Genomic DNA, 25,799 nt, shown 5'->3' with positions numbered 1-25,799 from the left:
TGGCTCATTTGCAGATTCCCAATCAGGTCCAAGTTTCAGATCTTTTGGGGATTTATTTTGAGGGGCCTTAGAGACAGAGCTTTTCAGCCACTTCGGCATCCAGTGCACCCCTTTAAAAACAACTGAAATCTTGCTAAAAAGGAACACCCCCTAAAAGAAACCCAAATATTTCAGTGTCACCAGTCGGTTGAGCTCATGACTCATACACTTGTGGATGAGATGGAAGGTTCTGTTCATAAAGCAAAAGGAAGAAAAGGTGGTTTTCACAGAAAACAAAATATGAAATCAACAGATTTGAAGACCCACAAGCAAAACTAGTGAATTCTCTCGGCTTCTGGGGTGCTGCATTGCTCAGAAGTTCCCCTTGCTTTTTCTCAAAAGCCACTTTTCATCACAATAGACCCAGCACAGACACACTCTTACAGCCCCTTCTACAAAATCAAATCATTTATTTTAGGCAAAAAAAGGGATTCTCTCTCTCTCTCTGGGTGTGTTTTAAAAAAAGGTATCTACTGAACCTTCCAGCGGCTTTCACTTCATGGCTTCCAAACTGGGAAAGATTTTCAGGCAAAGAGAAACCCTTAGTCTCGCCACGTTACCTCCACTTCATCTGTACGATACCTGGAAAGAATGAAATAACACAACTAATTGGGTTTGAATGGGTATCCATTCTTCTGAGGATGCAATTTATCTCAGAGTAAACACATATCAAATGTAGCTTTGACGTGTTTCAAAGCTGTACCCATAATCGGGCTGATTGGCCACCAAATTTGGGCTCCCAAGCTGTTAATTGCAAAAAATATAAGAAGCACCGATAATCGGGCTGATTGGCCACCAAATTTGGGCTCCCAAGCTGTTAATTGCAAAAAATATAGGAAGCATCAATAATTGGGCTGATTGGCCACTAAATTTGGGCTCCCAAGCTGTTAATTGCAAAAAATATAGGGGGCTGCTCGTTTATAGAGTCATTGCATTTTCTGGATCTGTACAGGTAATCCTCAAACGATAACATTTCATTTAGTAACTGTTCAAAATTATGGCACTTGACCATTTTTCACACATGATTTACATTCGAATGCTTGTCAACTGGTTCATATTTATGACGGTTGCATAACTGGGTCACGTGATCCCCTTTTGTGACCTCTGACAAGCAAAGTCAATGGGAAGCCGGGTTCACTTAACAACCATTTTACTAATTCAACAACTACAGTGATTCACTTAACAGATATGGCAAGAACAGCTGTAAAATGGGGCAAAATTCACTTAACGAATTTCTCACTTAGCAACATAAATTCTGGGTTCAATTGTGGCTGTAACTCAAGGACTAAATGTATTTACAGGGGTACAATGGCTGGAAGTTTTAAAACAGTAGAATTAAAAAGCCACAGTTTCAAAGGTTTCTGATTAAGCAAGGATCTAAATAAATTAGATGTCTCAGCACTTCCATGTTCTATCTCCCTTTTAAGTTCACAATTCTTTCTCCCACTATGGCAAACAAGGATGACCACCTTTGCGTAATCCACGAATCTTCAAGTGTTGTGATTTGGCTTGACCGAAACATTTCCCAACCAGCTTGTGCGATCATGGCACCATTGTCAATGCAGAACCTGGGTACAAAACAGTCATGAGGAATTAAAAACAACAATAACAACAGGAGAGCCTTTCTGAGTGCAGCCTCTCTTTTGTTCTTTTGCAAAGGCTAAACTCCACTCGACATCAGCAGGGTGTGATTGTATCACTTCCCAAATTTGCTATATGCAGCTTAATTGAGTCTAGGACAGCGATGGCGAACAGATGTGGCACACGGAGCCACATCTGCTGGCACACAAGCTATTGCCCTAGCTCAGCTAGGTAGTAACTATGAGAGGGATCTTGGAATCCTAGTGGACAAACATTTAAATATGAGCCAGCAGTGTGCAGCAGCTGCCAAAAAAGCCAACACAGTTCTAGGCGGCATTAACAGAGGGATAGAATCAAGATCACGTGAAGTTTTTAATACCACTTTATAAGGCCTTGGTAAGGCCACACTTGGAGTCCTGTATTTGGTTTTGGGTGCCATGATGCAAAAAGGATATTGAGACTCCAGAAAGAGTGCAGAAAAGAGCAACCAAGATGATTAGGGGACTAGAGGCTAAAACATATGAAGAACTGTTGCAGGACTTGGGCATGGCTAGTTTAATGAAAAGAAGGACCAGGGGAGACAGGATAGCAGTGTTTCAATATCTCAGGGGTGCCACAAAGCACCTGAGGGTAGAACAAGAAGCAATGAATGGAAACTAAACAAGGAGAGAAGTAACTTAGAATTAAGGAGAAATTTCCTGATAGTCAGAATAGTTGATCAGTGGAACAGCTTGCCTCCAGAAGTTCGGAATGCTCCAACGCTGGAAGTTTTTAAGCAGATGTTGGATAACCATCTGTCTGAAGCAGTGTAGGGTTTCCTGCCTAAGCAGGGGGTTAGACTAGAAGACCTCCAAGTTCCCTTCCAAATCTGTTGTTGCTGCTGTTGTTGTTGTTCTGTCCAGAGCAGCCCGTTCTAAAAGAAAATGTCTCACGAGTTCAATCAAACTTCTCAAACTCGCAAGATATTTTCTTTTAGGAAATAGCTGCCCTGGACACAATCCGAGGAACGCAATGGAGGTACTGGTACAAATATCAGGTAGGATATGCGTCTTGTCGTGGGGCGCAATTTGGGATTGGCAGGTTGGGTAGGGCAGACCACAAGATGGGCATCCGCGGAGAGTTGGGAGACAAAAAGTTTACTTCTTCTGGGGGGGAAGGGGTGTTATAGTGGAAAATAATTGAAAAGCACTGTCTAGGACAGGGGTAGGCAAAGTTGGCTCTTCTATGATCTGTGGACTTCAACTCCCAGAATTCCTGAGCCAATCATGCCAGCTCAGGAATTCTGGGAGTTGAAGTCCACATGTCATAGAAGAGCCAACTTTGCCCGCCCCTGGTCTAGGAAGATCTTTGGGAAAAGATGGAGGGTGGGAGTGTTCTCACCTTTCATCAGTGGCAAAGAGTTGAGCCCCTCTCTCTCTGCACATGATCCCCATCATCTCTTGAAGTCGCTCATTACCTGCAAAGAAAGAAGCAGTCTATTTCTGATTGAAAACAAATAAACAAACCCCAAACCAGTTGAAATGCAACAAGCACCGCATCTAGTAGACCAATGTTTCCCCATCGTGACTATTTTAATATTTGTTGCTTCTTGTTCCTCAGAAATTGTGGGAAGTTCATCAATGGAAGTTTTCAAGAGACTGGACTGCCATCTGTAGGGCGGTGATGGTGAATCTTTTTTTCCTAGGGTGCTATTGTGCATGCGCAAGTTCCCACACCCATAATTCAATGCCTGGAGAGGGCGAAAACAGCTTCCCCCATGCCCCAGAGCAGTAGTTCTCAATCTGGGGGTTGGGACCCCTTTGAGGGTCGAACGACTGTTTCACAGGGGTCGCCTAAGACCAGGGAAAAAGACAAATTTCCCATGGTGTTAGGAACTAAAGCTTCTATACTGTCACCTTGGAACATCTGACCAATCAGATGTTTACAGTCTGACCTTCCTGTCAATCAGCTTAAATCTCTGTTGGGAGAATTGGCGCTAGACTTATGGTTGGGGGTCACCACAACTTGAGGAACTGTATTAAGGGGTCGCGGCATTAGAAAGGTTGAGAAACACTGCCTTAGAGGCTCTCTGGAGGCCAGAAATGGCCTGTTTCCCAACTTCTGGTGGGCCCAGTAGGCTCGTGTTTCGCCCTCTCCAGGCTCCAAAGACTTCCCTGGAGTCGGGGGAGGGTAAAAACGCCCTCCCTCATCCCTCCGGAGGCTCTCTGGAAGCCAAAACGACCTCCCACGGCCTCTGTGCAAGCCAAAAATCATCTGGCCGGCACACACATGCATGTTGGAGCTGAGCTAGAGCAACAGCTCGCATGCCAGCAGATATGACTCCGCATGCTACTTGTGGCACCTGTGCCATAGGTTCACCATCACTGGTGTAGGGTCTCCTGCTTGGGCAGGGGGTTGGACTAGATGACCTGCAAGCCCCCTTCCAACTCTGTTATTCTGTTTGGTCCTGCCTTCAGGTGTTTTGGAGAATAGGTGGACCCCCTCTTCTTTGCGACAGCCCTTCAAATATTTGGAAGGCTGCTATCATGTCACATCTAAGCCTCCAAATACAGTGGTACCTCGACATACGAGTTTAATTCGTTCCAGACCAGAGCTCGTAAGTCGATCAACTCGTATCTGGAACGAATGCCTTTAGATTTTGTTTTTCGCGCTGAGATAACTGGAAGCAAGGAGATTCTTGCGCCATCTAGTGGAAGCTCGGCTCGTAGCCCGAATTTGAGCTCAGGTGTCAAACAGAAATTTCGTTCGTGCCGCGGCTCGCAACTTGGAATACTCGCATGTGGAGCAGCTCGTACCTAGAAGTACCACTGTATTGGACAGCTGCTATCATGTCACCTCTAGTATGTCTAATATGGACTAGACATACCCAATCACTGCACCCATCCCTCATAAGTTTTCTCCATCTTGATGGTTTCTCCGTTTTGACTATTTTAATTTTGTAGATAATGCAGCCGACATAGATAGGAGCCGGTTGCCAGGCACCCGAATTTTGATCACGTGACCATGTTGCAACGGCTGTGTGAAAAAAAACGGCGCCAAGCCACCTTTTTCAGTGCCGTCGTAACTTCTAATGGTCCTTAAGTGAATTATTATAAATTGAGGACTATGTGTTTCTCAACTTCCCCGTCTCGCCTCCAGGGACATTCGTTCTACCCAGCGTTTATCCAAATCACTTACAGCCAACGCCGCCCACAATTAAGGCCTCGCTGGAGCCGGTGTGCGCCATGGCCCGTTCGGTGATCTCAACCAGCATTGCAAAGAGCGTCTCCTAGTGAGGAAAGAGAAATTATGAGATCCGTTCAAAAGCTCTCTGTTTGGTTTTCAACTATGGGTGCCCATCCTCCTCTATCTACACATGCAATATAAATATTTATTTCTTTATTTCTTTATTTAATTTGACTTCTTTTTTTTCTTTTTTTAGAATTTTTTTTATTGAATATATACATATTAAAAACAAAAAGAACAGAACATTGTATTTACAGATTGTAAATACAGTTGTAATATGTCTGTTGTAGGACAATACAACACATATCCCTTTCCCTCCTCCCCCTCAAATTGTATCTTTGACAGTTTTTATTTTACAATTCTACGGTCTATAGCATCAGCGTAATTGTTAGTGTAACATTGGTTAATAGTCATAATAATAATAAGTAACTTACAATAAATAAATAAAGTGTTGCTTACAATCTTAATCATTCATTCATTCATTCACTTATTTATTGGATTTGTATGCCACCCCTCTCCGGAGACTAGGGGCGGCTAACAGCAATAATAAGACAGCGTACAATAATAATCCATAATAATCCATATTATATATATTTTACTTATTATTTCAGTTTTATCTATACTATGTCTACCTTTTTGTTTTCCACATTATGTACAGCTATTCTTTTTTTTTTTCAGTTTTCAACCCAGTTATATCTCTCTTTTTCTTTCTTTCTCTCCCTCCTTCATTCCCTCTTTCTCATCGAGTTGGCGGCGGGGCCGGTGGATTCGGCCCCCCCCCACGCACGGCCGGATATCAGGCTGGCGGCGTGGCCAGCGGATTGGCCCCCCCACCCCGCACGGCCGGACATCAGGCTGGTGGATTCGCCTCTCCCCACACACGTACGGACTTCGGGCTGGCGGCGGGGCTGGTGGATTCTCCCCCCAGCACATACGGATATCGGGCTGGCAGCGGGCAGCTGGCTTTGCTGACCGGCGCAGGGCTCAAGCCCTGTGCCTGCCAGCAAAGCCAGCTTTCTGGAAAACAAGCGCGCTTTTCAAACGCGTTGCTTTCCTGCACCTCTTTCCTGGGCAGGGGGGAGGAGGCGGCCACCTTCTCCCCCCCCCCGCCCAGGAAAGAGGTGCAGGAAAGCAGCGCATTTGAAAAGCGTGCTGCTTTCCCGGAAAGCCGACTTTACTGGCCGGCGTGCCCGCCCCTTGGCTCTGCCTCCCGCCGCCGCTGCGCAGCTCACCTCAGAAGCCTTGACGCTTTGCTGGCTAGCATGGTGGCGGGGGAGGAGGCGGAGTTCAGGGTGGAATAGGCCGATTCCGTGCCCGTCGCCCCCGGCTCCAGGGGGCAGCTCCCAGCGCGGCGGCTGGGGAGGAGGCCAATGCCTCCTCCGATGCCAACGCCTCCTCCGACGCCAAGGGGAAGCGGAAGGGCATGGGAGGAGGTGGGTGCGGCCGACGGCAGAGCCCAGGAAGCCGGGGCTTTCTCACCCACCGACAGCTTGGGAGGGGTGGATCAGCTGTCGGTCGGGGAGAAACCCCGCCAACTTAGAAAACTCTGGGCTGTCGTTAAGATTTGCCTGCGCTATAGCACGCTGCGCACCTTATAGGGAACTATGGTTAGCAATAGCACTTTTTTAACAGAGCTAGGATATTGCCCCCGCAATCCGGGTCCTCATCTTACCCACCTCGGAAGGATGGAAGGCTGAGTCAACCTTGAGCCGGTGATGAGATTTGAACCGCTGACCTTCAGATCTACAAGTCAGCTTCAGTGGCCTGCAGTACAGCACTCTACCTGCTGCGCCACCCTGGCTCATGTTAATAACAGAATGGCGTTCCACCTTATTTTGTATGAAATAAAAAAGGCTCGTCTGAGATGTTTTCTCAAGTTACTTTCTCAGCCTTGGCTCATCTCCCTCTTATCTAATCATTGCCTTTGATGGTGGCTTTCACATCTGTCAGTTCTGGAAGCCATTACAGTGATCCCCCGAGTTTCGCGATCTCGAGCTTCGCGAAACGCTATATCGCGATTTTTAAAAAAATATTAATTTAAAAAAACCCCACTTCCGCATTTGGCTTCGGGAGTCAGCTGGGAAGCGGCGCAGCTGTTTTAAAAGGTCGCAGCCGGCCTGGGGGGCTTCCCAGCACCCCCCCGAACCCCCAACCCGGGTTTGGGGGGGTGCTGGGAAGCCCCCCATGCCGGCGGCGACCTTTTAAAACAGCCGCGCGGCTTCCCAACTGAGTCCTGAAGCCAAACGCCAAAGGCGAACTTCCGTGTTTGGCTTCAGGACTCAGTTGGGAAGCCGCGCGGCTGTTTTAAAAGGTCGCCGCCAGCATGGGGGGCTTCCCAGCACCCCCCCAAACCCCCAACCTGGGTCTTCCCGGCCGCCCACGCAAAGGGGAAACACCGGCTCCTCGCTGATGCCCGCCGCTCGCCCGCCCGCCAGCAAGAGGGGAAGACCCAGGGAAGGTTCCTTCGGCCGCCCAACAGCTGATCTGCTCGGTAGCGCAGCAGCAGCGAGGAGCCGAATCGGGGTTTCCCCTTTGCGTGGGCGGCGAGGAACGCAAACTCCACCATCTGCACATGCGCGGCCATGGGAAAAGGGCGCGCATGCGCAGATGGCGTTTTTACTTCCGCAACCCCACATTGCGAAAAATCGATTATCGCGAGGGGTCTGGGAATGGAACCCTCGCGATAATAGAGGGATCACTGTATATCTGTTTTGCTTCAACTGCCGCATAAGTGTCACAATAGCCTAGGAAATTGTTTTTGTTTTGTTTTTTTTGTGGGAGCAGCACAAAAGGACGAATGCACCTGCACTTGCAAGGAGATAGTATTCATCTGAGCATAAAGACTTGATTGGTCCATGTTATCAGCTTGTATGGGGAGTGTGGGGAAAAGTCAGAAACTTTCAACCGAGTGGGAAAAACCTTGGAAGCTTTTAGATTCAGGTTTTCTCAGATGCTGCCAATAATAATAATAAATAAATTGGAACTTTGAAAAATTTCTAGCTGCAGAGGTTTATTTTGTTGGGGTTGCTTAGTGCAGTGATTTTAAACCTTTTTTGAGCCGCGGCACATTTTTTACATTTACGAAACCCTGGGGCACATTGAGCAGGGGGAGGGGGGGAGATAAAAAAAGTTTGAACAAAAAAATTATCTCTCTCTCTTCCTCCCCTTCACTCTATTTCTTTCTCCCTCTTTCTCTCCCTTCCTTCCTCTTCCTTTCTCTCTCCCTTTCTTTCTCTTCCTTCCTCTCTTTTTTGCTCTCTTTCTCTCTCCCTCCCTACCTCCCTCTATGTCTTTCTCTCTCTCTCCTTCCCTCCCTCTCGTTCTCTCTCTCTCTTTCTCTCTCTCTCTCTCTCTTACTCTTGTTCTCTTTCTTTCTCTCTTGCTTTCTTTCTCTCTCTCTTGTTCTCTTTCTCGCTTGCTCTTTCTTTCTCTTTCTTTCTCTCTTGCTTTCTCTCTCTTATTTCTTTCTTTCTCTCTTGCTTTCTCTCTCTCTTGCTTTCTTTCTCTCTGAGCTTCGCAGCACACCTGACCATGTCTCGCGGCACACTAGTGTGCCACGGCACACTGGTTGAAAAACACTGGCTTAGTGGAATGCTGACACTGTCCTCCCTCTACATGGTCCTAGGGATAGCACAGCCAACAAGACTGCATGCTGGCTGAGGAATTCTGGAAGCTGAAGTTGCCAAAGTTGGAGACTTCTGTTCTACAAAATCTTTGATCCAGATTTGATTAGTCCCTTACCTGTAGAGAGAAGCAGAGGTCCTCTGGAGTGCATTCTCCTGCAGAAAGCATTCTGTGAGCCACATCCTGCAAGAAAACAGAATGAATCCTTGGTATCTATTTCAGATAGTCTTCACCTGCACCTCTATAACTGTCTGGTTCGGTTCTGCAACCCAACAAGACCGACACAGACTTCAGACGATAATCAGAACTGCAGAAAAAACAATTGCTGTCAACCTGCCTTCCATTGAGCACCTGTATACTGCATGAGTCAAAAAGAGGGTGGGGAAAATATTTACTGACCCCTCGCATCCTGGACATAAACTGTTCCAACTCCTACCCTCAAAACGTCACTACAGAGCACTGCACACTGAGACAACTAGACACAAGAACAGTTTTTTCCCCAAATGCCACCACTCTGCTAAACAAATAATTCCCTCAACACTGTCAAACTATTTACTAAGTCTGCACTACTATTACTACTAGTTTTTTCCCATCATTCCTATCACCCATTTCCTCCCACTTATGACTCTATGACTGTAACTTGTTGCTTGCTTCATTAAGATTTTTTATTAATAATGATTGTTTCCTCATTGCTTATTTGACCCCTATGATAATCATTAAGTGTCGTACCTCATGATTCTTGACAAATGTATCTTTTTCTTTTATGTACACTGAGAGCATATGCACCAAAGACAAATTCCTTGTGTGTTCACTCATACTTGGCCAATAAAATAATTGTATTCTAATTCTATTCCATTCTATTCTTCATTTAGGAACCATGATTGGCCCAAAGGTGCTTTTTTAAAAACTTTCTGGATTTTCTTTGAGGACATTTTGCTTTTTATCCAAGAAGCTTCTGCAGAGAAAGTCCAGTTGCCTCTTGAAAAAAACCTTTGGGACATCCATGGTTTGGATGATGGAATCTCTAGACATTCAACCATGATTGGGACCAGCAACTTGGCTATTAAGTGGACACTGCAGCCGAAATAAAGTTTTCCTACTCTTTCCTTCTGAAAAAGTAGTAGATCCTTGGAACAAACTTCCAGCAGACGTGGTAGATAAATCCACAGTAACTGAATTTAAACATGCCTGGGATAAACATATATCCATCCTAAGATAAAATACAGAAAATAGTATAAGGGCAGACTAGATGGACTTTTCTGCCGTCAGACTTCTATGTTTCTATGTTTCTATGTTTGTGGACCTGTGAAGATTGTAAAAGTGAAGATTGTCCATTAAATTACTTTTTCATCATTGCATTGTGGATAGGCACTAAACAAGGCAGTCACTAGGGTTATTTCCCTAACGTAATGAATGTTGAACCAGTAGGGAAGGTAATCTAATTTAATTTAACTTAAATCCCGCCCAACTCCTGAAGGACTCTAGGCGGCTTACAACAAGACACATCTAAAAAACTAGTTTAAAAAGCAATTTATTTATTTATTTGTTTGTTTGTTTGTTTGTTTGTTTATTTAAATTTGAATGCCGCCCCTTCTCCGTAGACTCGGGGCGGCTCACAGCAGTAATAGAAAAACAATATACAGTACAATACAAATCTAATAATTAAAACTAAAAACCCATAATTTAAAAAACATGCACATAACATACCATACATAAACAATATAGGCCTGGGGAAGTTATCTCAATTCCCCCATGCCTGATGACAGAGGTGGGTTTTAAGGAGCTTATGAAAGGCGAGGGGGGTGGGGGCAATTCTGATCTCTGGGGAGAGTTGGTTCCAGAGAGTCGGGGCCGCCACAGAGAAGGCTCTTCCCCTGGGTCCCGCCAAACGACATTGTTAAGTCAACAGGACCTGGAGAAGGCCAACTCTGTGGGACCTAACTGGTCGCTGGGATTCATGCAGCAGAAGGCGGTCCCGGAAATTTAAAACCCCTTATATGAAAGCATTCATATCTTTTCTGGACTGATGTAAAAGATGTGTCATTTGTTGTGTTCTTAAAGGCAACATTTTAAAAAGTTTGTCCTTTCTATTTCCAACTGCTAGTTTGTGGGATTTGAATCCTACTTACCTCTATGTGGGACAAAATCCCAGAGAAGGACACATCCATGCCTTTCACTGTATAGGGAAGCTCAACCAACTTTTGACCCCTGTGGAGGAAAAAAAGAAGCACTGAGTCTCCTTCTCCTGTATGGAGCTATAATCTAAAATATGGTGTCTCCAGAGCATTGTTTCGCAATCCTAGCAAATGTCAAGCTGTGCGGACTTCAACTCCCAGAATTCCCCAGTTCATCATGAACTCCACAGAGCTTAAAGTTGCTGAGGATGAGAAACACAGAACTGGGAAATCAAAATAGGCCTCCCAACCCCTCCAGCTGGCGCAGAAGGATACCATGGTTGATGATATCGAAAGCTGCTGAGAGGTCAAGAAACACCAGGACAGACGAAAAGCCCCTGTCCTGGGCTCGCCAGAGATCATCCATCAGTGTGGCCAAAGCAATTTCTATGCTGTAACCGGGCCTGAATCCTGACTGTTGAGGGCCTAGATAATTGGCTTCTTCCAAGGACCGCTGGAGCGCCACCACCGTCTCAACAACCTTCCCCATGAAGGGAAGGTTGGAGACTGGATGATAGTTGTTGAGAATGGCTAGGTCCAGGGAAGGCTTCTTGAGGAGGGGGTGCACAAGTGCCTCTTTGTAGGGAGCCGGGAAGGACCCCCTCCCCAAAGAAGCGTTGACAATCTCCTGGACTCAGCTCCATGTCACCTCCCTGCTGGCTGAAACCAATCTGGAGGGACACGGATCCAGTAAACAAGTGGCAGAACTCACAGCTCCAATGGCCTTGTCCACTTCATCAGGTGTCACCAGATCAAACTCCTGCCAGACAGGTGGACAATGACGGGCCCCAGTCACCCCAACTGACTCGTTGTCAGTCGACTGTGCAGTCCAAAATCTGAGTGATTTTATCAGCGAAAAACATGTTGAAATCCTCAGCACTACCTTGCAAGGGCTCCCCAACTCCCCCCTGGTTAAGAAGGGAGTGGGTTACCCTGAACAGGGCAGCCAGGCAGGATTCCGCTGATGCAATCAAGGCAGCATGATACCAAGGAGCTGTCCGGGGTCTAGTGCCAGGGAGAGGTCGCAACGGCGCAATCTGGTCAAGAGCCTCCGCTGAGACTTGTTCCAACAAGCAAGAGACTCTGCCAAATTGTGGATAAGTGAATCCAGTAAAACCCCAAGCACCTTCTGAAAGCGCTCTGGGTCCATCAGGCCCCTGGGGCGGAACCACCTAGTCGGTTCCGCCTCTCTGCGGGGGAGAACTGAAGTCAAGCCGTAGCAGAAAATGGCCTGACCATGACAAAGGCAACACATCTAAGCCCCTTAGTCTCAGACCATCACTCAGCTGCTCCAGAAGAAATACCATGTCAGGTGCGTGCCCCCTCCCCATGAGTCAGACCCTCAATTACGTGGGTCAGGTCAATGGCTGTCATGGTGGCTATGAACTCCTGTGCTAGCCCAGAGGATTTGCCGAACAACGGTAGATTCAAGTCCCCCAAGACAATGAGTCTGGGGAACTCCACTGCTAGCCCGGCTACCTCCTTGAGTAGCATAGGCAGGGCTGTTGACATGCAGCTGGGAGGCAGGTACATGAGCAACAAGCCCTCCTGAACCCCTAGGTCTAACTTCACAAGGAGGGACTCACAACCCGCAATCTCAGGAGCAGCGAGTCTGCGCAGGCTAATAGTCTCCTTGGCTATAATAGCCACTCCTGCCCCCCTTCCCTGGGGTCGCGGCTGATGCCATACCTGAAACCCGGCTGGGCATATTTCAGAGAGAGGAACTCCTCCCACTGGGCCCAACCAGGTTTCAGTCACACATACCAGGTCGGCCTCCTCCTCTAGGATAAGATCCCGGATAAGAAGGGCCTTATTCACAAGCAACCTTGCATTGAGCAGTAGCAGCCTGAGTCCAGGGCCTGGATTACACTCATCACCAGAGCCCTGGGTTGAGTCCATGGGGCTGGAACATGGGGTCGTTTTCAGCCAGCGTTCCCTCATTCCCCTAAAATGGCCTGCCCCATGTCTCCTGTCATATTTGCCTCTCCCCAGCAGCACCAGAATTTTTTGGCCTTCTTCCACCCCAGAGATAGGTTGCCCCATCCCTCCTGCCTCTACATCGCCAGGCAAGCTAACCCAATCGTTCATTCATTCATCTCATACATACCTTCCATCCGATCCCAAACATCCATCACTAAAATTACCCCCCAATAAGTTAGTTAAAAAGAATATAAAAATTAAAAAAGGTTAACCAGTCAATTATAAATTTAAACTGAGACAATAATATAGTTAAATGGTTGTGGGGGGGGGGGGATTCCCCCCCCTCTTCTTATGACTTACTTCTTGGCCATCTGTTCAATGTTGTAGCCTGGACTGGGATCATTTGAGATCTAAGACAAGACGTGAATAAAAGAATCAGACTTCCACAATAATAATAATAATAAATAATAAACAATAATACACTAATAATACTTGACGATCGTCAATAAACTGACTGAGCAATCATCAATAGGAAAGACACAATGTCCATGGATAGTGGACATCGCAGTACCTGGAGACAGCAAAAAAGAAGAGAAAAGAATTGGATAAAATAGGAAAAAGATGTAAGGACCTGCAAATAGAAGTAGAATGACTGTAGCAAAAGAAAGTAAAGATTGGTTCTAAGTTTTTTAAAAAACCTATTCTTAATACTGTTTTGCCTGATGCCTTGTACATGAAATTACTTTCCCGTATATATTCAGAGACTAAACTGCAAATTATAAAATAACCCAGCTTGGCCGACTTTGAGTGTTAAAAAGTTCCATCTCCTCTGATCTTTAACAATAATAGCATTTAGACTTGTATAACATGGAAGCTTTCAGAAATTGTTACCATTCCGAAGATGGGTCGAGATTTAAGAGAGCCTGGGTCTTACCGTCCGATCAGTTTGGCAAATCAGGATTATAAAATATTTATGAAAATACTGGCAAATAGATTAGAAAATATTTTACCAAAAATAATTGAAGAGGATCAATATGGATTCGTGAAGGGAAGGAAAATAAGTGAACCAATTAGAAATGTAATGAATGTGATGCACCATGCTACCGCTACTAAAAGGAAATTGGGAATTTTGAAATTAGATGTTTATAAAGCGTTCGATAAAGTTAACCATAGTTATTTATATAAATTATGTAACAAATTAAATATGGGGGAAAAATTTTGTGAAACTATAAAAGAGATTTATAAAGGAAATGAAGCATATATAAGAGTGAATGGACAAAGAACGCAGAGTATTAAAATATTAAACGGCACCAAGCAGGGATGCCCTCTGTCTCCAAAATTATTCGTAATAGCAATAGAGATCTTAGCTAATAAGATAAGACAAGATAACACTTGGGCAGGATATAGAATAGGGAAATTAGAAATGAAAATAAATTTATTTGCAGATGATGCAATTATATTGACCCAGACCCCGATGGAGATGATTAAAGGTATAATAAATATTTTACAAGAGTTTAAGCAGGAATCGGGACTGTCGGTTAATATGGAAAAATCAGAGATTATGTGTTTAAATACAGATCCGAGAGAACAGATAGAAATTAGGAAAGAATCAGGGTTGAAATTAGGACTTAAAAAAATAAAATATTTGGGAATTTGGTTATTAAAAAACCCAGTGAAAATGGAAGAGATTAATTATAGAATAACATGGAGGAAAATGTTGAAACAGATGAGGAGCTGGAAAGATAAAAAGCTAAGGAGACTCTCTAAAATAAGAGCTTTAAAAATGATGATAGCTCCCAAGATGATGTACCTATTTCAGGTGCTGTCGGGGGGGTTATCGGTATGTAAGGTTAAAGAGTGGGACAAAAAATTAAATTATTGGATTGAAGAAGATAAGAGACCAAGAATAAGAAAAAAGTGGTTAATTGCGAATGAAAAAGAGGGGGGATGGGGTGTTCCATGTTTGGAGCTGTATAGGGAAGCTTTTCAAATGGAAAGGTTAATGGAGTTGCAATTAAGTGAAAATAAATGGGCGAAATTGGAAAAACAGATAAACGGGATGAATAATAGAGAATTAATTTTTAGGAAGTGGAATAGGAGAGATATAGGAAAATTAATAGGCCCAATGAAAGGGACTATGGAAATTTGGAAAAAATGGCAAGGGAAAATAGGATTATATAAATCTAAACTGTCATCGCTTTATGTAATAAATAGAGAAAACGAAATTAACTTAAACAGGGTTATAGGAGAGTTGAAGGGAAGAGGGATAACTAAGATAGAACAGTTATACGAGAAGGATGGCAGGCCAAGTAGAAATCGCATAGAATGGTGGTTAGGTAAGGGAAGGTGGCTACAAATAAATGCAATATGTAAATATCTAAATGAAAGGGAGAATAAAGAAGTATTATGGCGGGAGGAGACAGGGTTAGAGAAAATAATAAGAGAAAAAAGTGAGGGGATAAAGGCGCAAGCAACTAATATATACAAACTGCTAGTACAGTCAGATGGGGACACGATTGATGGATTGACTAAATGGTGGCAAAATGAGATATTAGTAGAGGTACAAGAAATGGAAAATATAGTAGAAGATATAAGGAAAATTAAAAATACAAGAATTAGGGAAATGAGAAGGAAAATATTACATAAGTGGTATTTTACTCCCGTTCAATTTGCACATTTTCAGCAGAATGTTAGGGGGAATTGTTGGCATGGTTGTCAAGATAAAGGAGTGTTTATGCATATGTTTTGGGAATGCCCGATAGTGCAGGAATTTTGGCAAAAAGTGAAAGAGGATATCAATGGAATGTTAAATATACAATGGACAATCACTAAGGAAATGGCAGTATTAGTAAAAAGCAATGCGATGGGAGAATTTAGAGAAATAAAAAAAGCAGCAATAGAAAGTGCTCAGGCAGTAATAGTTTTGGGTTGGAAGGATGCGACAAAATGGACAATGCAAAATTGGTATAGGTACATGGTGGATCATATTCAATTTGAAATTATGGAAAAAAGGATAAATTTGGATAATGAAACTGATTTGGGACAGCTGATTGGACGGTGGGACAAGGTAAGACGATATATGACGAGCAGAATCCGAGACCAAGCTACAAGAAATAAACTAGAATCACTCTATAATATGTAGACAGATATATTGCTCTTGGGTTAAGTGGATTAAAAAAGAAATACCCCCAATTTGGTGGTGGGGAATGTGTGTATGTCGGGGTGATGGGCACAATTCACATTTCACTATGCACTGTTTTATGTTGTGTGATTTTAAATTGTTAAAAATCAATAAATAAAATTATAAAAAAAAAAAAAGACTTGTATAACGCTTCATAGTGCTTTTACACTCTCTAATGGGGGGAGTATTAGACCCCCCTGCAATTTGCATATCAAAGAAATAGATTGACAGATGATGCTGTTAATATGGCTCTATACTACATCCCACAACATCTTGAATCTCCAAAGACCTACACTAGAGTCCTCTTTGTAGACTGTCGTTCAGCATTCAACACCATCATACTAGACATTCTTTTAACTAAACTAAATCATCTAGCGGTATCTAAATTTATTTATTTATTTATTTTTATTATTTGGATTTGTATGCCGCCCCTCTCCGAAGTAGAGATGCAGAAGTAAATACACCATTTTTGGCTATGGACAGTATCACAAGTCATCCTTTAACACTTTAAACCCCTAAATTACCATTTCCCATTCCCTTAACAACCATTTACTCTGCATTATTACTGGTATTCACCGTTGAATAAGACACTTAGTGATCCTGATACTTATAAACATAATTATTTATTAACAATAATTAATTTTTTTGTTATTGATTTGCAAAAATTATTAGTTTGACGATAACGTATGACATCATCGGGCGGGAAAAACCGTGGTATAGAAAAAAAAACTCGATGTATTTTTTAATTAATATTTTTTGAAAAACCGTGGTATAGGCTATCCGCGAAGTTCGAACCTGCGAAAATCGAGGGAACACTGTACTAGCAAAAATGGATCCCCCAGCCCCACCTGGGCCACAAGAGGTGCCCCCCCCCAGGTAACATCCAGTTTGCCATGCCCACCTTGGTGATGCCCACCTGGATACACCGGCCCTCCCGAGGTGAAACGCAACCCTGTGAGATAATTTTGTAAAAAGTTTATTTAAAAAGAAAAAGTGTTTGCAAAGGCAGCCTCCAAGTCTCTTCCCAATCTGGACCGAGGGCAAGGAGAGCAAAAACACATTTTACAATGCGTACTGTTTATACTTTCTACTCGATACCCACCAAACGCAACCCTGTGAGATAATTTTGTAAATTATCTCATAATCCTGCTTCACACCGCCTTTATTCTGCTACTTTCTATGTTATTCTATTCTAAAAGGTCAGCATAACAATTCTCCCCATAGTCATAACTAACCTTATCTTGTCCTCCGGTAATTTCTCCCCTGAGCTCCTTCTTATCTTACTGCATTTTAGCCTGACTATGGGGGCGTTACAGTGGCCTGGCCTTGGTGCGGTCCAGGTGGAATTATCCAAAGTCATTCTACTTTGTGTTACTGAATGCATTCTGGGGCAGTTTATAAAAAAATATTGCAGCTTTTAAATATCAAACTTTGTTAGTATATTAACTATCCTTTATAAAAAAGTAACGCAGAATTCTTCTCCTTCAATCCTTCGATGAAGTTTAGTTTAGTTTAGTTTAATTTAGTTTATTTAGATTTGTATGCCGCCCCTTTCCGAAGACTCGGGGCGGCTAACAACAATGAAGAAAACAATGTAACAAATCTAATATTAAAAAGTAATCTAAAAAACACCAATTTAAGAGACCAATCATACCAACAAGCATACCATGTATAAATTCTATAAGCCTAGGGGGAAGGGAGAAAAACATTTTCAATTCCCCCATGCCTGACGACAGAGTTGGGTTTTAAGGAGCTTGCGAAAGGCAAGGAGGGTGGGGGCAACTCTGATATCTGGGGGGAGCTGGTTCCAGAGGGTCGGGGCCGCCACAGAGAAGGCTCTTCCCCTGGGTCCCGCCAAATGACATTGTTTGAAATCAAGTTTGACACCCTTACCAGTTGTTCCCTGAAGCTCAAAGTTTCTCTGATGCGCAATATCGCCCGACTGAACCTCTTACAAAAGTTGGTTACATTCAAAGTCCCATAACATTTACCTACAATCTAATGAAGACAACTTGTATTCTCAGTCTATGTTCAGCTGTTCTTACCTTCAACACTCGAGCAAAACGGTCCAGGCAGTTTCCCACAGCAATGTCTATAGTTTCTCCAAATATACGGTAACGATGCTCAGAATATGCAATGACCTGGATAGGAGGAAGATGCGGACATAGCTCTTTACTCAATGTTCCTAAGATCTAGATGGGCCAACCAAAGTTCTTCTCCCCACCTTCTTAGGTGGAAATCATTAGGTTCAAAACAGTAACAAGGCAAGGGAAACCAAGAAAAGTAGCAACTTGTTTTGTGAGGCCTTTCTCTGGGGAATCCACAAAATGTATGCCCAGAAAGTAACAATTTTTTTCTTCAACAATTATTTATTGAAGACACAGAAGAAAGAATTATGTTTCTTCTACACTCCCTATTTTTCTACGTAATCTCCTTCTTGTTCTTCCTCCAGTGAGACACAAGGGCACGTATGCCTTGTCGGGACCACTCCTTGTTCTAATGGCCTCACCCTCTGTGTCCAGCGACTAACCGTACTTCTATCGACTGCAGATTCTCCATAAACTGTACACAAATGTTTGTGAATGTTCCCAACAGTTTCTTTCTCCAGAGTGAGAAATTCAATGATGACACGCTGCTTGTAACGTACATCACTTACAGATGCTATTTCAAGACACTGCTGCAGCTACGCTATTTGTCTGAAGAAATGTAAATTTTACACACACACTCCTGACAATTCAAATAATGTATATCTAAAGTTTCGCATTCATACCATTACTGTAGGTTTAGAAAAAAAATGTGGTGCATTACTTTCTGGGCGACCCTCGTATTATCAAATGCCAGTCACTCATGAAATCTCTGGAATAGTAAAGCCTCCAAATTTGAAACATGACATGTATGTTCCTCTTGGCTTGTAGATGCTTGCAAAAAAGGGATTTTTCAAAATGGCCATCAGGTCATTAGTATTTCTATATACAGAGAATTATATTAACGTGCTCTGATGCTAAGGATTTAGACATTCTACTCTCCCTCCCCATCTAAAAAGAACTCTGCTCCAACTGCAGTTGCCTTATATTACACACTCTGATACTACCCTTTTGCTAAACCGGGCATGAGCATGACCAGCACATGACTCATCCGGCCTGGGGGCTAGGAGTTTAAACATTCTACTCCGTCTCCCCACCAAAAAGAACTCTGTTCCAACTGGCAGTTGCCTTATATTAATCCACTCTGATGCTAAGGAGTTTACACATTCTACAGCCTGATCGTAACTACCCATTAATTTTAAAGCTTCAACTGTCAATTTATCAAGCCCGATCACATAGTTTCATAGTGAAGCACAGGTATCCAGCTACTAGTACACTATAAAATGTCAATCAACAAGTGGAGTCCTAAGTCACCTTGTCCCAAGGCCTCCTGGAGAAACCAGGTCTTTTAAGGCTTTCTAAAAAGACAATGTCAAGTCCACAAGGAGTTCAAGGAGAATAGAGTTTCAGAAGATACAGATGACTACAAAAGAAGTCCAACTTGGAGTCTCTGCTTTACTGATGAGCCCTGGGAAAGAATGATGGTTCTGGCCAGATGTTATTGGCTGGACAAAAGCCATCTACATGTCTCCCATAGTTTCAAGGTCATTACTTTCTTCTTACACCAAGCTCTTTGACAGTACTGGACTTCAGAAGTAAGGAAATTAATGATGTTGCCTGCTCAGAAGTGCTTATTTGTACTAAACTGTAACTTAGGTTGCTTTGTCTTGGAAATATGGCCACAGTAAACCAACTATAGATTATTTAGCACAGGGTGAAACTTCCCTTTAAGCCAGAGGTCTTCAACCTTGGCAACTTTAAGACTTGTGGACTTCAGCTCCCAGAATTCTCCAGCCAGTTATGCTGGAGAGTTCTGGGAGTTGAAGTTCACAAGTCTTAAAGTTGCCAAGTTTGAAGACCTCTGCTCTAAGCCATGATGTGGTTTCCTGGTTTTTATTTTGTTGGGGTCATGAACTCAACTGCGGCTCTGTAAATCCTGATTTTGGGGATAAAGTGATGTGCATGAATTTGGGATATTATGGTTTACATTTCTAAACCATGGTTTAGCATAATATGCAAACCCAAAAATCTCTGCTCTTTCACAGTACCTGAGTGTTTCCACCACTGACATACAACACAGTTGGGTTCTTTGCACCAGTCACAAGTCGCCCCATTTCAATGTGTCCGACACAATGATTCACTCCCAGAAGAGGCTTCCCCCACAACTGGGCCACTGTTCTGGCCACAACAGCCACAGTTACCAGTGGAGCACCCATTCCTGGACCTGAAAGATGGGGAAATATGCATTAAGTCTAATATAGCATTGATATACAGCTCTCAAATTTTTATTGTGCATTGATTTAATTGTTTTGGTAGGCCTTTCAAACTAGAGCTGCTCCCTGTCTTGCAACCCCAATTGATCCCAAAATTTATGTTGCTAAATCAAAAATTTGTTGAGCGAGTTTTGCCCCACTTTATGACTTTTCTTGCCACATTTTCTAAGTGAATCACTGCAGTTGTTAAATTAGTAACACCATTGTTAAACAACTCTGGCTTCCCCATTGATTTGCTTGTCAGAAGGTCACAAAAGGTGAATCCCACAAACCCGGGACACCGTAATTGTCATAAATATGAACCAGTTATCAAGCATCCGAATGTAAATTACATGACCCTGGGGGTGTTGCAATGGTCCTAAGTGTGAAAAATGGTCATAAATCACTTTTGTCAGTGCTGTTGTAATTTTAAATGGTCACTGAATGAACTCTTGTAAGGAGAAGACTCTCTGTGTGTGTGTGTGTGTGTGTGTGTGTGTGTGTGTGTGTGTGTGTGTTTTCACTGATTTTATTCACCCAACCCAGGGATAAGCAAAATTGTCTCTTCTATGACATGTGGACTTCAACTCCCAAAATTCCTGAACTAGCATGATTGGCTCAGGAATTCTGGGAGTTGAAGTCCAAATGTCATAGAAGAGCCAACTTTGCCTACCTTTGGCCCACCTAGTCTCAATTTGATTAGGAAAATTCTCTAGGAGTAGAGAACTTGGTGATTCTTCACATTTTGTTGAAATACAGTTTTCTGCAAGTCTAGCCAGCATGAACAACAAGAAGGTTACGAGGAGATGGAGTACAGCAATACAGTCTTCAAGGACTCTTAATCAGAGTACAGGTCTCCTACTTCAGTGACTGCAAGACTTACGGAGTTCAACTCCCAGAATTCCTCAGTCAGCCATTCCCAATTGACTTTGGCTGGGGAATTCTGGGAGCCCTCATCACCTCGAGGTTCGACTACTGTAATGCTCTCTACATGGGGCTACCTTTGAAAAGTGTTCAGAAACTTCAGATCGTGCAAAATGCAGCTGCGAGAGCAATCATGGGCTTCCCAAGGTATGCCCATGTTACACCAACACTCCGCAGTCTGCATTGGTTGCCGACCAGTTTCCGGTCACAATTCAAAGTGTTGGTTATGACCTATAAAGCCCTTCATGGCATCGGACCAGAATATCTCCGGGACCGCCTTCTGCCGCACGAATCCCAGCGACCGGTTAGGTCCCAGAGTTGGCCTTCTCCGGCTCCCGTCAACTAAACAATGTCATTTGGTGGGACCCAGGAGAAGAGCCTTCTCTGTGGTGGCCCCGACCCTCTGGAACCAACTCCCCCCAGATATCAGAGTTGCCCCCCACCCTCCTTGCCTTTCGCAAGCTCCTTAAAACCCACCTCTGTCGTCAGGCATGGGGGAATTGAAATTTTTTCCCCTTCCCCCTAGGCTTACAGAATTTATACATGGTATGCTTGTTTGTATGATTGGTCTTTTAAATTGGGTTTTTTTTTAGATTATATTTTTAATATTAGATTTTTTACATTGTTCACTTTGTTGTTGTTAGCCGCCCCGAGTCTTCGGAGAGGGGCGGCATACAAATCTAATAAATAAAATAAATAAAATAAATAGTTGAAGCCCACAACTTAAAAGTTTCCAAGATTAGAGATCCTCCTTCCTCAAAGAATCTATGCGTCTCCTTCCCTTTAAGAAACGAGCTTTACCTTTGGTGAAAGCCACTGCGTCAATGTCCTGAGGTTTCAATCCAGCCTCTTCCAGGGCTTCACGCAACACAGTAAGGACACAAGAACGGTGATGGCGTGCTGTGTCACTTGGAAGGAAACCTAGCCGTGGAACCCAAATAGGAAAAAAGGCGTGTGACTATGGGGACACATTAATTAATCTTTCCCCCCCATTTCTTTAAATTCAGGAAAAATGCTGACTTTTTTTTTTTTAGCAAGCAGTTCTCTCATAGCCCTCATAGGCTGATGTCCTCCAATGACTTCAGATCCCAGGATACCTTCCTGGCACCACCCTGGCTAGGAATTCTGGGAGTTGAAGTGCAATTAGAAAGCACCTGGCTAAATTCTAATGAACATTCGTGGGAAATAGTGGGGGGTCAGAGGTCGACCTCTAGGTCTCTCCCTTGTGGGGTGCCTTAGGGGTCGGTCCTCTCCCCCCTGCTATTTAATATCTACATGAAACCGCTGGGGGAGATCATCCAAGGGCATGGGGTGAGGTATCATCAGTATGCTGATGATACCCAGCTATACATCTCCACCCCATGTCCAGTCAATGAAGCAGTGGAAGTGATGTGCCGGTGCCTGGAGGCTGTTGGGGCCTGGATGGATGTCAACAAGCTCAAACTCAACCCAGACAAGACAGAGTGGCTGTGGGTCTTGCCTCCCAAGGACAATTCCATCTGTCCGTCCATTACCCTGGGGGGGGGGGAACTATTGACCCCCTCAGAGAGGGTCCGCAACTTGGGCATCCTCCTCGATCCACAGCTAACATTGGAACATCATCTTTCGGCTGTGGCGAGGGGGGCGTTTGCCCAGGTTCGCCTGGTGCACCAGTTGCGGCCCTATTTGGACAGGGAGTCACTGCTCACAGTCACTCATGCCCTCATCAGCTCGAGGTTCGATTACTGCAACGCTCTCTACATGAGGCTACCTTTGAAAAGTGTTTGAAAACTTCAGATTGTGCAGAATGCGGCCGCGAGAGCCATCGTGGGGCTTCCAAGATTCGCCCACGTTTCTTCAACACTGGCTGCCGATCGGTTTCTGGTCACAATTCAAAGTGTTGGTAATGACCTTTAAAGCCCTACATGGCATTGGGCCAGAATACATCCAGAACCGCCTTCTACCACACGAATCCCAGCGGCCGATAAGGTCCCACAGAGTTGGCCTTCTCTGGGTCCCGTCGACCAAACAATGTCGTTTGGCGGGCCCCAGGGGAAGAGCCTTCTCTGTGGCGGCCCCGGCCCTCTGGAACCAACTCCCCCCAGAGATTAGAACGGCCCTCACCCTCCTTGTCTTTCGCAAATTACTTAAGACCCACCTTTGTCGCCAGGCATGGGGGAGTTAAGTTATCCTTTCCCCCTAGGCTACTACAAGTTATGCATGGTATGTTTGTGTGTATGTTTGGTTTTTTATAATAAGGGTTTTTTAGTTGTTTTTATTAATTGGACTGTTCATGTTGTTTTACCACTGTTGTTAGCCGCCTTGAGTCTGCGGAGAGGGGCGGCATACTAATCCAATTAATAATAATAATAATAATAATAATAATAATAATAATAATAATAGCCCTCATAGGCTGATGTCCTCCAATGACTTCAAATCCCAGGATCCCTTCCTGGCACCACCCTGGCTAGGAATTCTGGGAGTTGAAGTGCAATTAGAAAGCACCTGGCTGAATTCTGACGAACATTCGTGGGAAATAGCACAAGATTCCTACCTTGTCCCGGAGGGGTTACATACGTTCGTCGGGGATTGCTCAGCACTTCCCCATCCCTTACAATCCCAATTCCGATCTTGTTGGCACTGCCCTCAAAGCCAATCACGATGGGCATCTTTTCCTGGAACACCTCCAAAAAAAAAAAAAAGGTGAAATGTGATTTCAGTCTCCAACAGAAGCCTTGGGGACCTCGGGAATCTGCAGTGATCCCTGATCCAGCTGATCCCCAGCAGGCATGATTTCCCTTGCACAGACAGGTGGCAATTTAGCTAACAAGGACATAAGATTCATGAGAATGAATCCTTTATGACAGTGATGGTGAACCTTTTTTCCCCGGGTGCTGAAAAAGTGTGGGTGCACACTATCGCACATGTGAGTGCCCACACTCATAATTCAATGCCTGGGGAGGGCAAAAACAATTCCCCCCCCTGGAGGCCCTCTGGAGGCCAGAAATGGCCTGTTTCCAACTTCTGGTGGGCCCAGTAAGCTCATATTTTGCCCTTCCCAAGGTCCAATGACTTCCCTGGAGCTGGGGGAGGCTATAACTGCCCTCCCCTATCCTCTTGGAGGCTCTGTGGAAGCCAAAAATGCCCTCCCAGAGTCTCTCTGTGAGCCAAAAATCAGCTGGCTGGCACACACATGCACTTTGGAGCTGAATGGCTCATGTGCCAGCAGATATGGCTCCACGTGCCACCTGTGGCACCCGTGCCATAGATTCGCCATCACTGCTTTATGACTTACCTGAGATTCTTCAGAGCAAGCAGGAAAAACACATGTGCAACAAAAATATCTTGGAAGGAAAACCCAGCGGCAAAGGAAGGGTTAAATCCCCCCCACCCCTTCTCAAGGTTCTAAGCAGAGAGTAAATCACTACATTACACAGCAGCATACACAAGTGGTTTTCATTTGACCAGCTGCTACATGAGGATTAGAAAGTGTAAGGAGTCTACGGTAATTTCGAAGCTTGGTTAACTTTTCACTAACCAACTTACCATAGGTCAGTGATTTTCAACCTTTTTTTGAGCCGCGGCACATTTTTTACATTTACAAAACCATGGGGCACATTGAGGGGGGGGGGGGGCGGCTAAAAAAATATTGGACAAAAAGATTCTCTCTCTTCCTCCCTTTTGCTCTATTTCTCTCTCCCTCTTTCTCTCTCTTCCTCTTTTTTTCTCTCTCTCCATCCCTCTTTCTTTCTTTCTTTCTTCCTTCTTTCCTCTTTTTTGCTCTCTTTCTCTCTCCCTCCCTACCTCCCTCTATGTCTTTCTCTCTCCCACCTTCCCTCACTCTCTTTCTCTCTCTCTCTTGCTTTCTTTCTTTCTCTCTCTTTCTTTCTCTCTTGTTCTCTTTCTCTCTTTCTTTCTTTCTCTCTTGTTTTCTTTCTCTGAGCTTCGCGGCATACCTGACCATGTCTCGTGGCACACTGGTTGAAAAACACTGCCATAGGTAACATCATCAATGTTAGTGGGGTTTGCTCTCAATTTATTTTCTAGTAACCCATCCTGCCAATAGAATATAAACTGAGAGTAAATCCCACTCCTTCCTAGAACTGATCAAGTTAAGTAGTTAGGTCTTCAAGAAAATGATCCAAGCTCTTATTGTGATATTTCAATATCACCATAGGAAATAAGAAACAGGACTGCCATACATTGTCCACAACGTTTTTTAAAATGTTTATCTAAGTATGTTTATATTGAAATAAAAGAAAACTTTTTAATTTTTTTAAAAAACTGCTCAAAAAAAACACCAAGGAGCCCTCATGTCAACCCTCAGCTGCAAATACTATCCTTTATTTTTTTATGGAGGCTCTCAGTCATCCAAGTCATGGCTGTCTCAAAGGTGCTTTTTCTTCCCAAGAGGCAACTGGATTTTCTTGGGTTTTGCGTGAAGATGTTTCGCTTCTCCTCCAGGAATCTTTCCCGGTTCTGAACGAACGGCAGAGAATGGAAGGATTCAATGGAAGGAAGGAAGCAAAAACCAAGGAAGTCCATTGGGATTCTCCTTTATTGATGAGAAGGTGCCGATTCCAACCTCAGTATTTTTTTTCTTTTAGGAAACAAAAAAAAGACTTTATTAAATATCCGTATGTAGGATTTCCAAAAAGGAGATCATATATTACCGTTTAAAACTTTTTACTTCACCCTCTGGATTGTTCGATTGGGAACCGAAGGTATTGATTGATTCTCTCGGTAGGCAGGCAATGTTCCGGGGTTGGTTACAGAAGACGCCTGACGTCATCCGCTCGTTAACCCCCGCCTCCTC

At 44.0% G+C, this 25,799-nt stretch overlaps 1 protein-coding gene across 2 annotated transcripts; it reads right to left on the bottom strand.

The window, feature by feature from the left end:
* Positions 1-429: 429 nt before the first annotated feature.
* Positions 430-25,777, bottom strand: OSGEP (O-sialoglycoprotein endopeptidase). 2 transcript variants are annotated; one of them, XM_070766833.1, is made up of 12 exons: positions 25,657-25,777; positions 23,538-23,667; positions 21,806-21,925; positions 19,877-20,052; positions 17,790-17,885; positions 12,924-12,973; positions 10,599-10,677; positions 8,587-8,652; positions 4,798-4,888; positions 3,001-3,076; positions 1,509-1,607; positions 430-621 (listed from the first exon to the last, which is right to left on the bottom strand). In XM_070766833.1, exons 2-12 carry the CDS (start codon positions 23,650-23,652, stop codon positions 582-584), a joined length of 1,008 nt encoding a protein of 335 aa, XP_070622934.1. In that variant the 5' UTR covers positions 23,653-23,667; positions 25,657-25,777; the 3' UTR covers positions 430-581. The 2 variants fall into 2 exon arrangements, with proteins under 2 accessions (XP_070622934.1, XP_070622935.1); XM_070766834.1 differs by lacking the exon at positions 25,657-25,777 and adding an exon at positions 24,279-24,338.
* Positions 25,778-25,799: the final 22 nt, after the last annotated feature.

This window comes from Erythrolamprus reginae, chromosome Z (genome assembly GCF_031021105.1).
Source record: "Erythrolamprus reginae isolate rEryReg1 chromosome Z, rEryReg1.hap1, whole genome shotgun sequence".
NCBI classification, from domain to species: Eukaryota; Metazoa; Chordata; class Lepidosauria; order Squamata; family Dipsadidae; genus Erythrolamprus; species Erythrolamprus reginae.
Note: the sequence above shows the minus strand (reverse complement) of the source record. Positions and strands in the feature narration are given on the sequence as shown.

Bases quoted from the DNA above. Each gene is read 5' to 3' on its own strand.
- OSGEP (XM_070766833.1), bottom strand. From the start codon at position 23,652: ATGCCCATCGTGATTGGCTTTGAGGGCAGTGCCAACAAGATCGGAATT. The intron at 1,608-3,000 runs GTGAGAACACTC...TTTTGTACCCAG, and splicing joins CTCTTTGCCACTGATGAAAG to GTTCTGCATTGACAATGGTG. The intron at 622-1,508 runs GTGGTCATCCTT...CATTCTTTCCAG, and splicing joins GATTCGTGGATTACGCAAAG to GTATCGTACAGATGAAGTGG.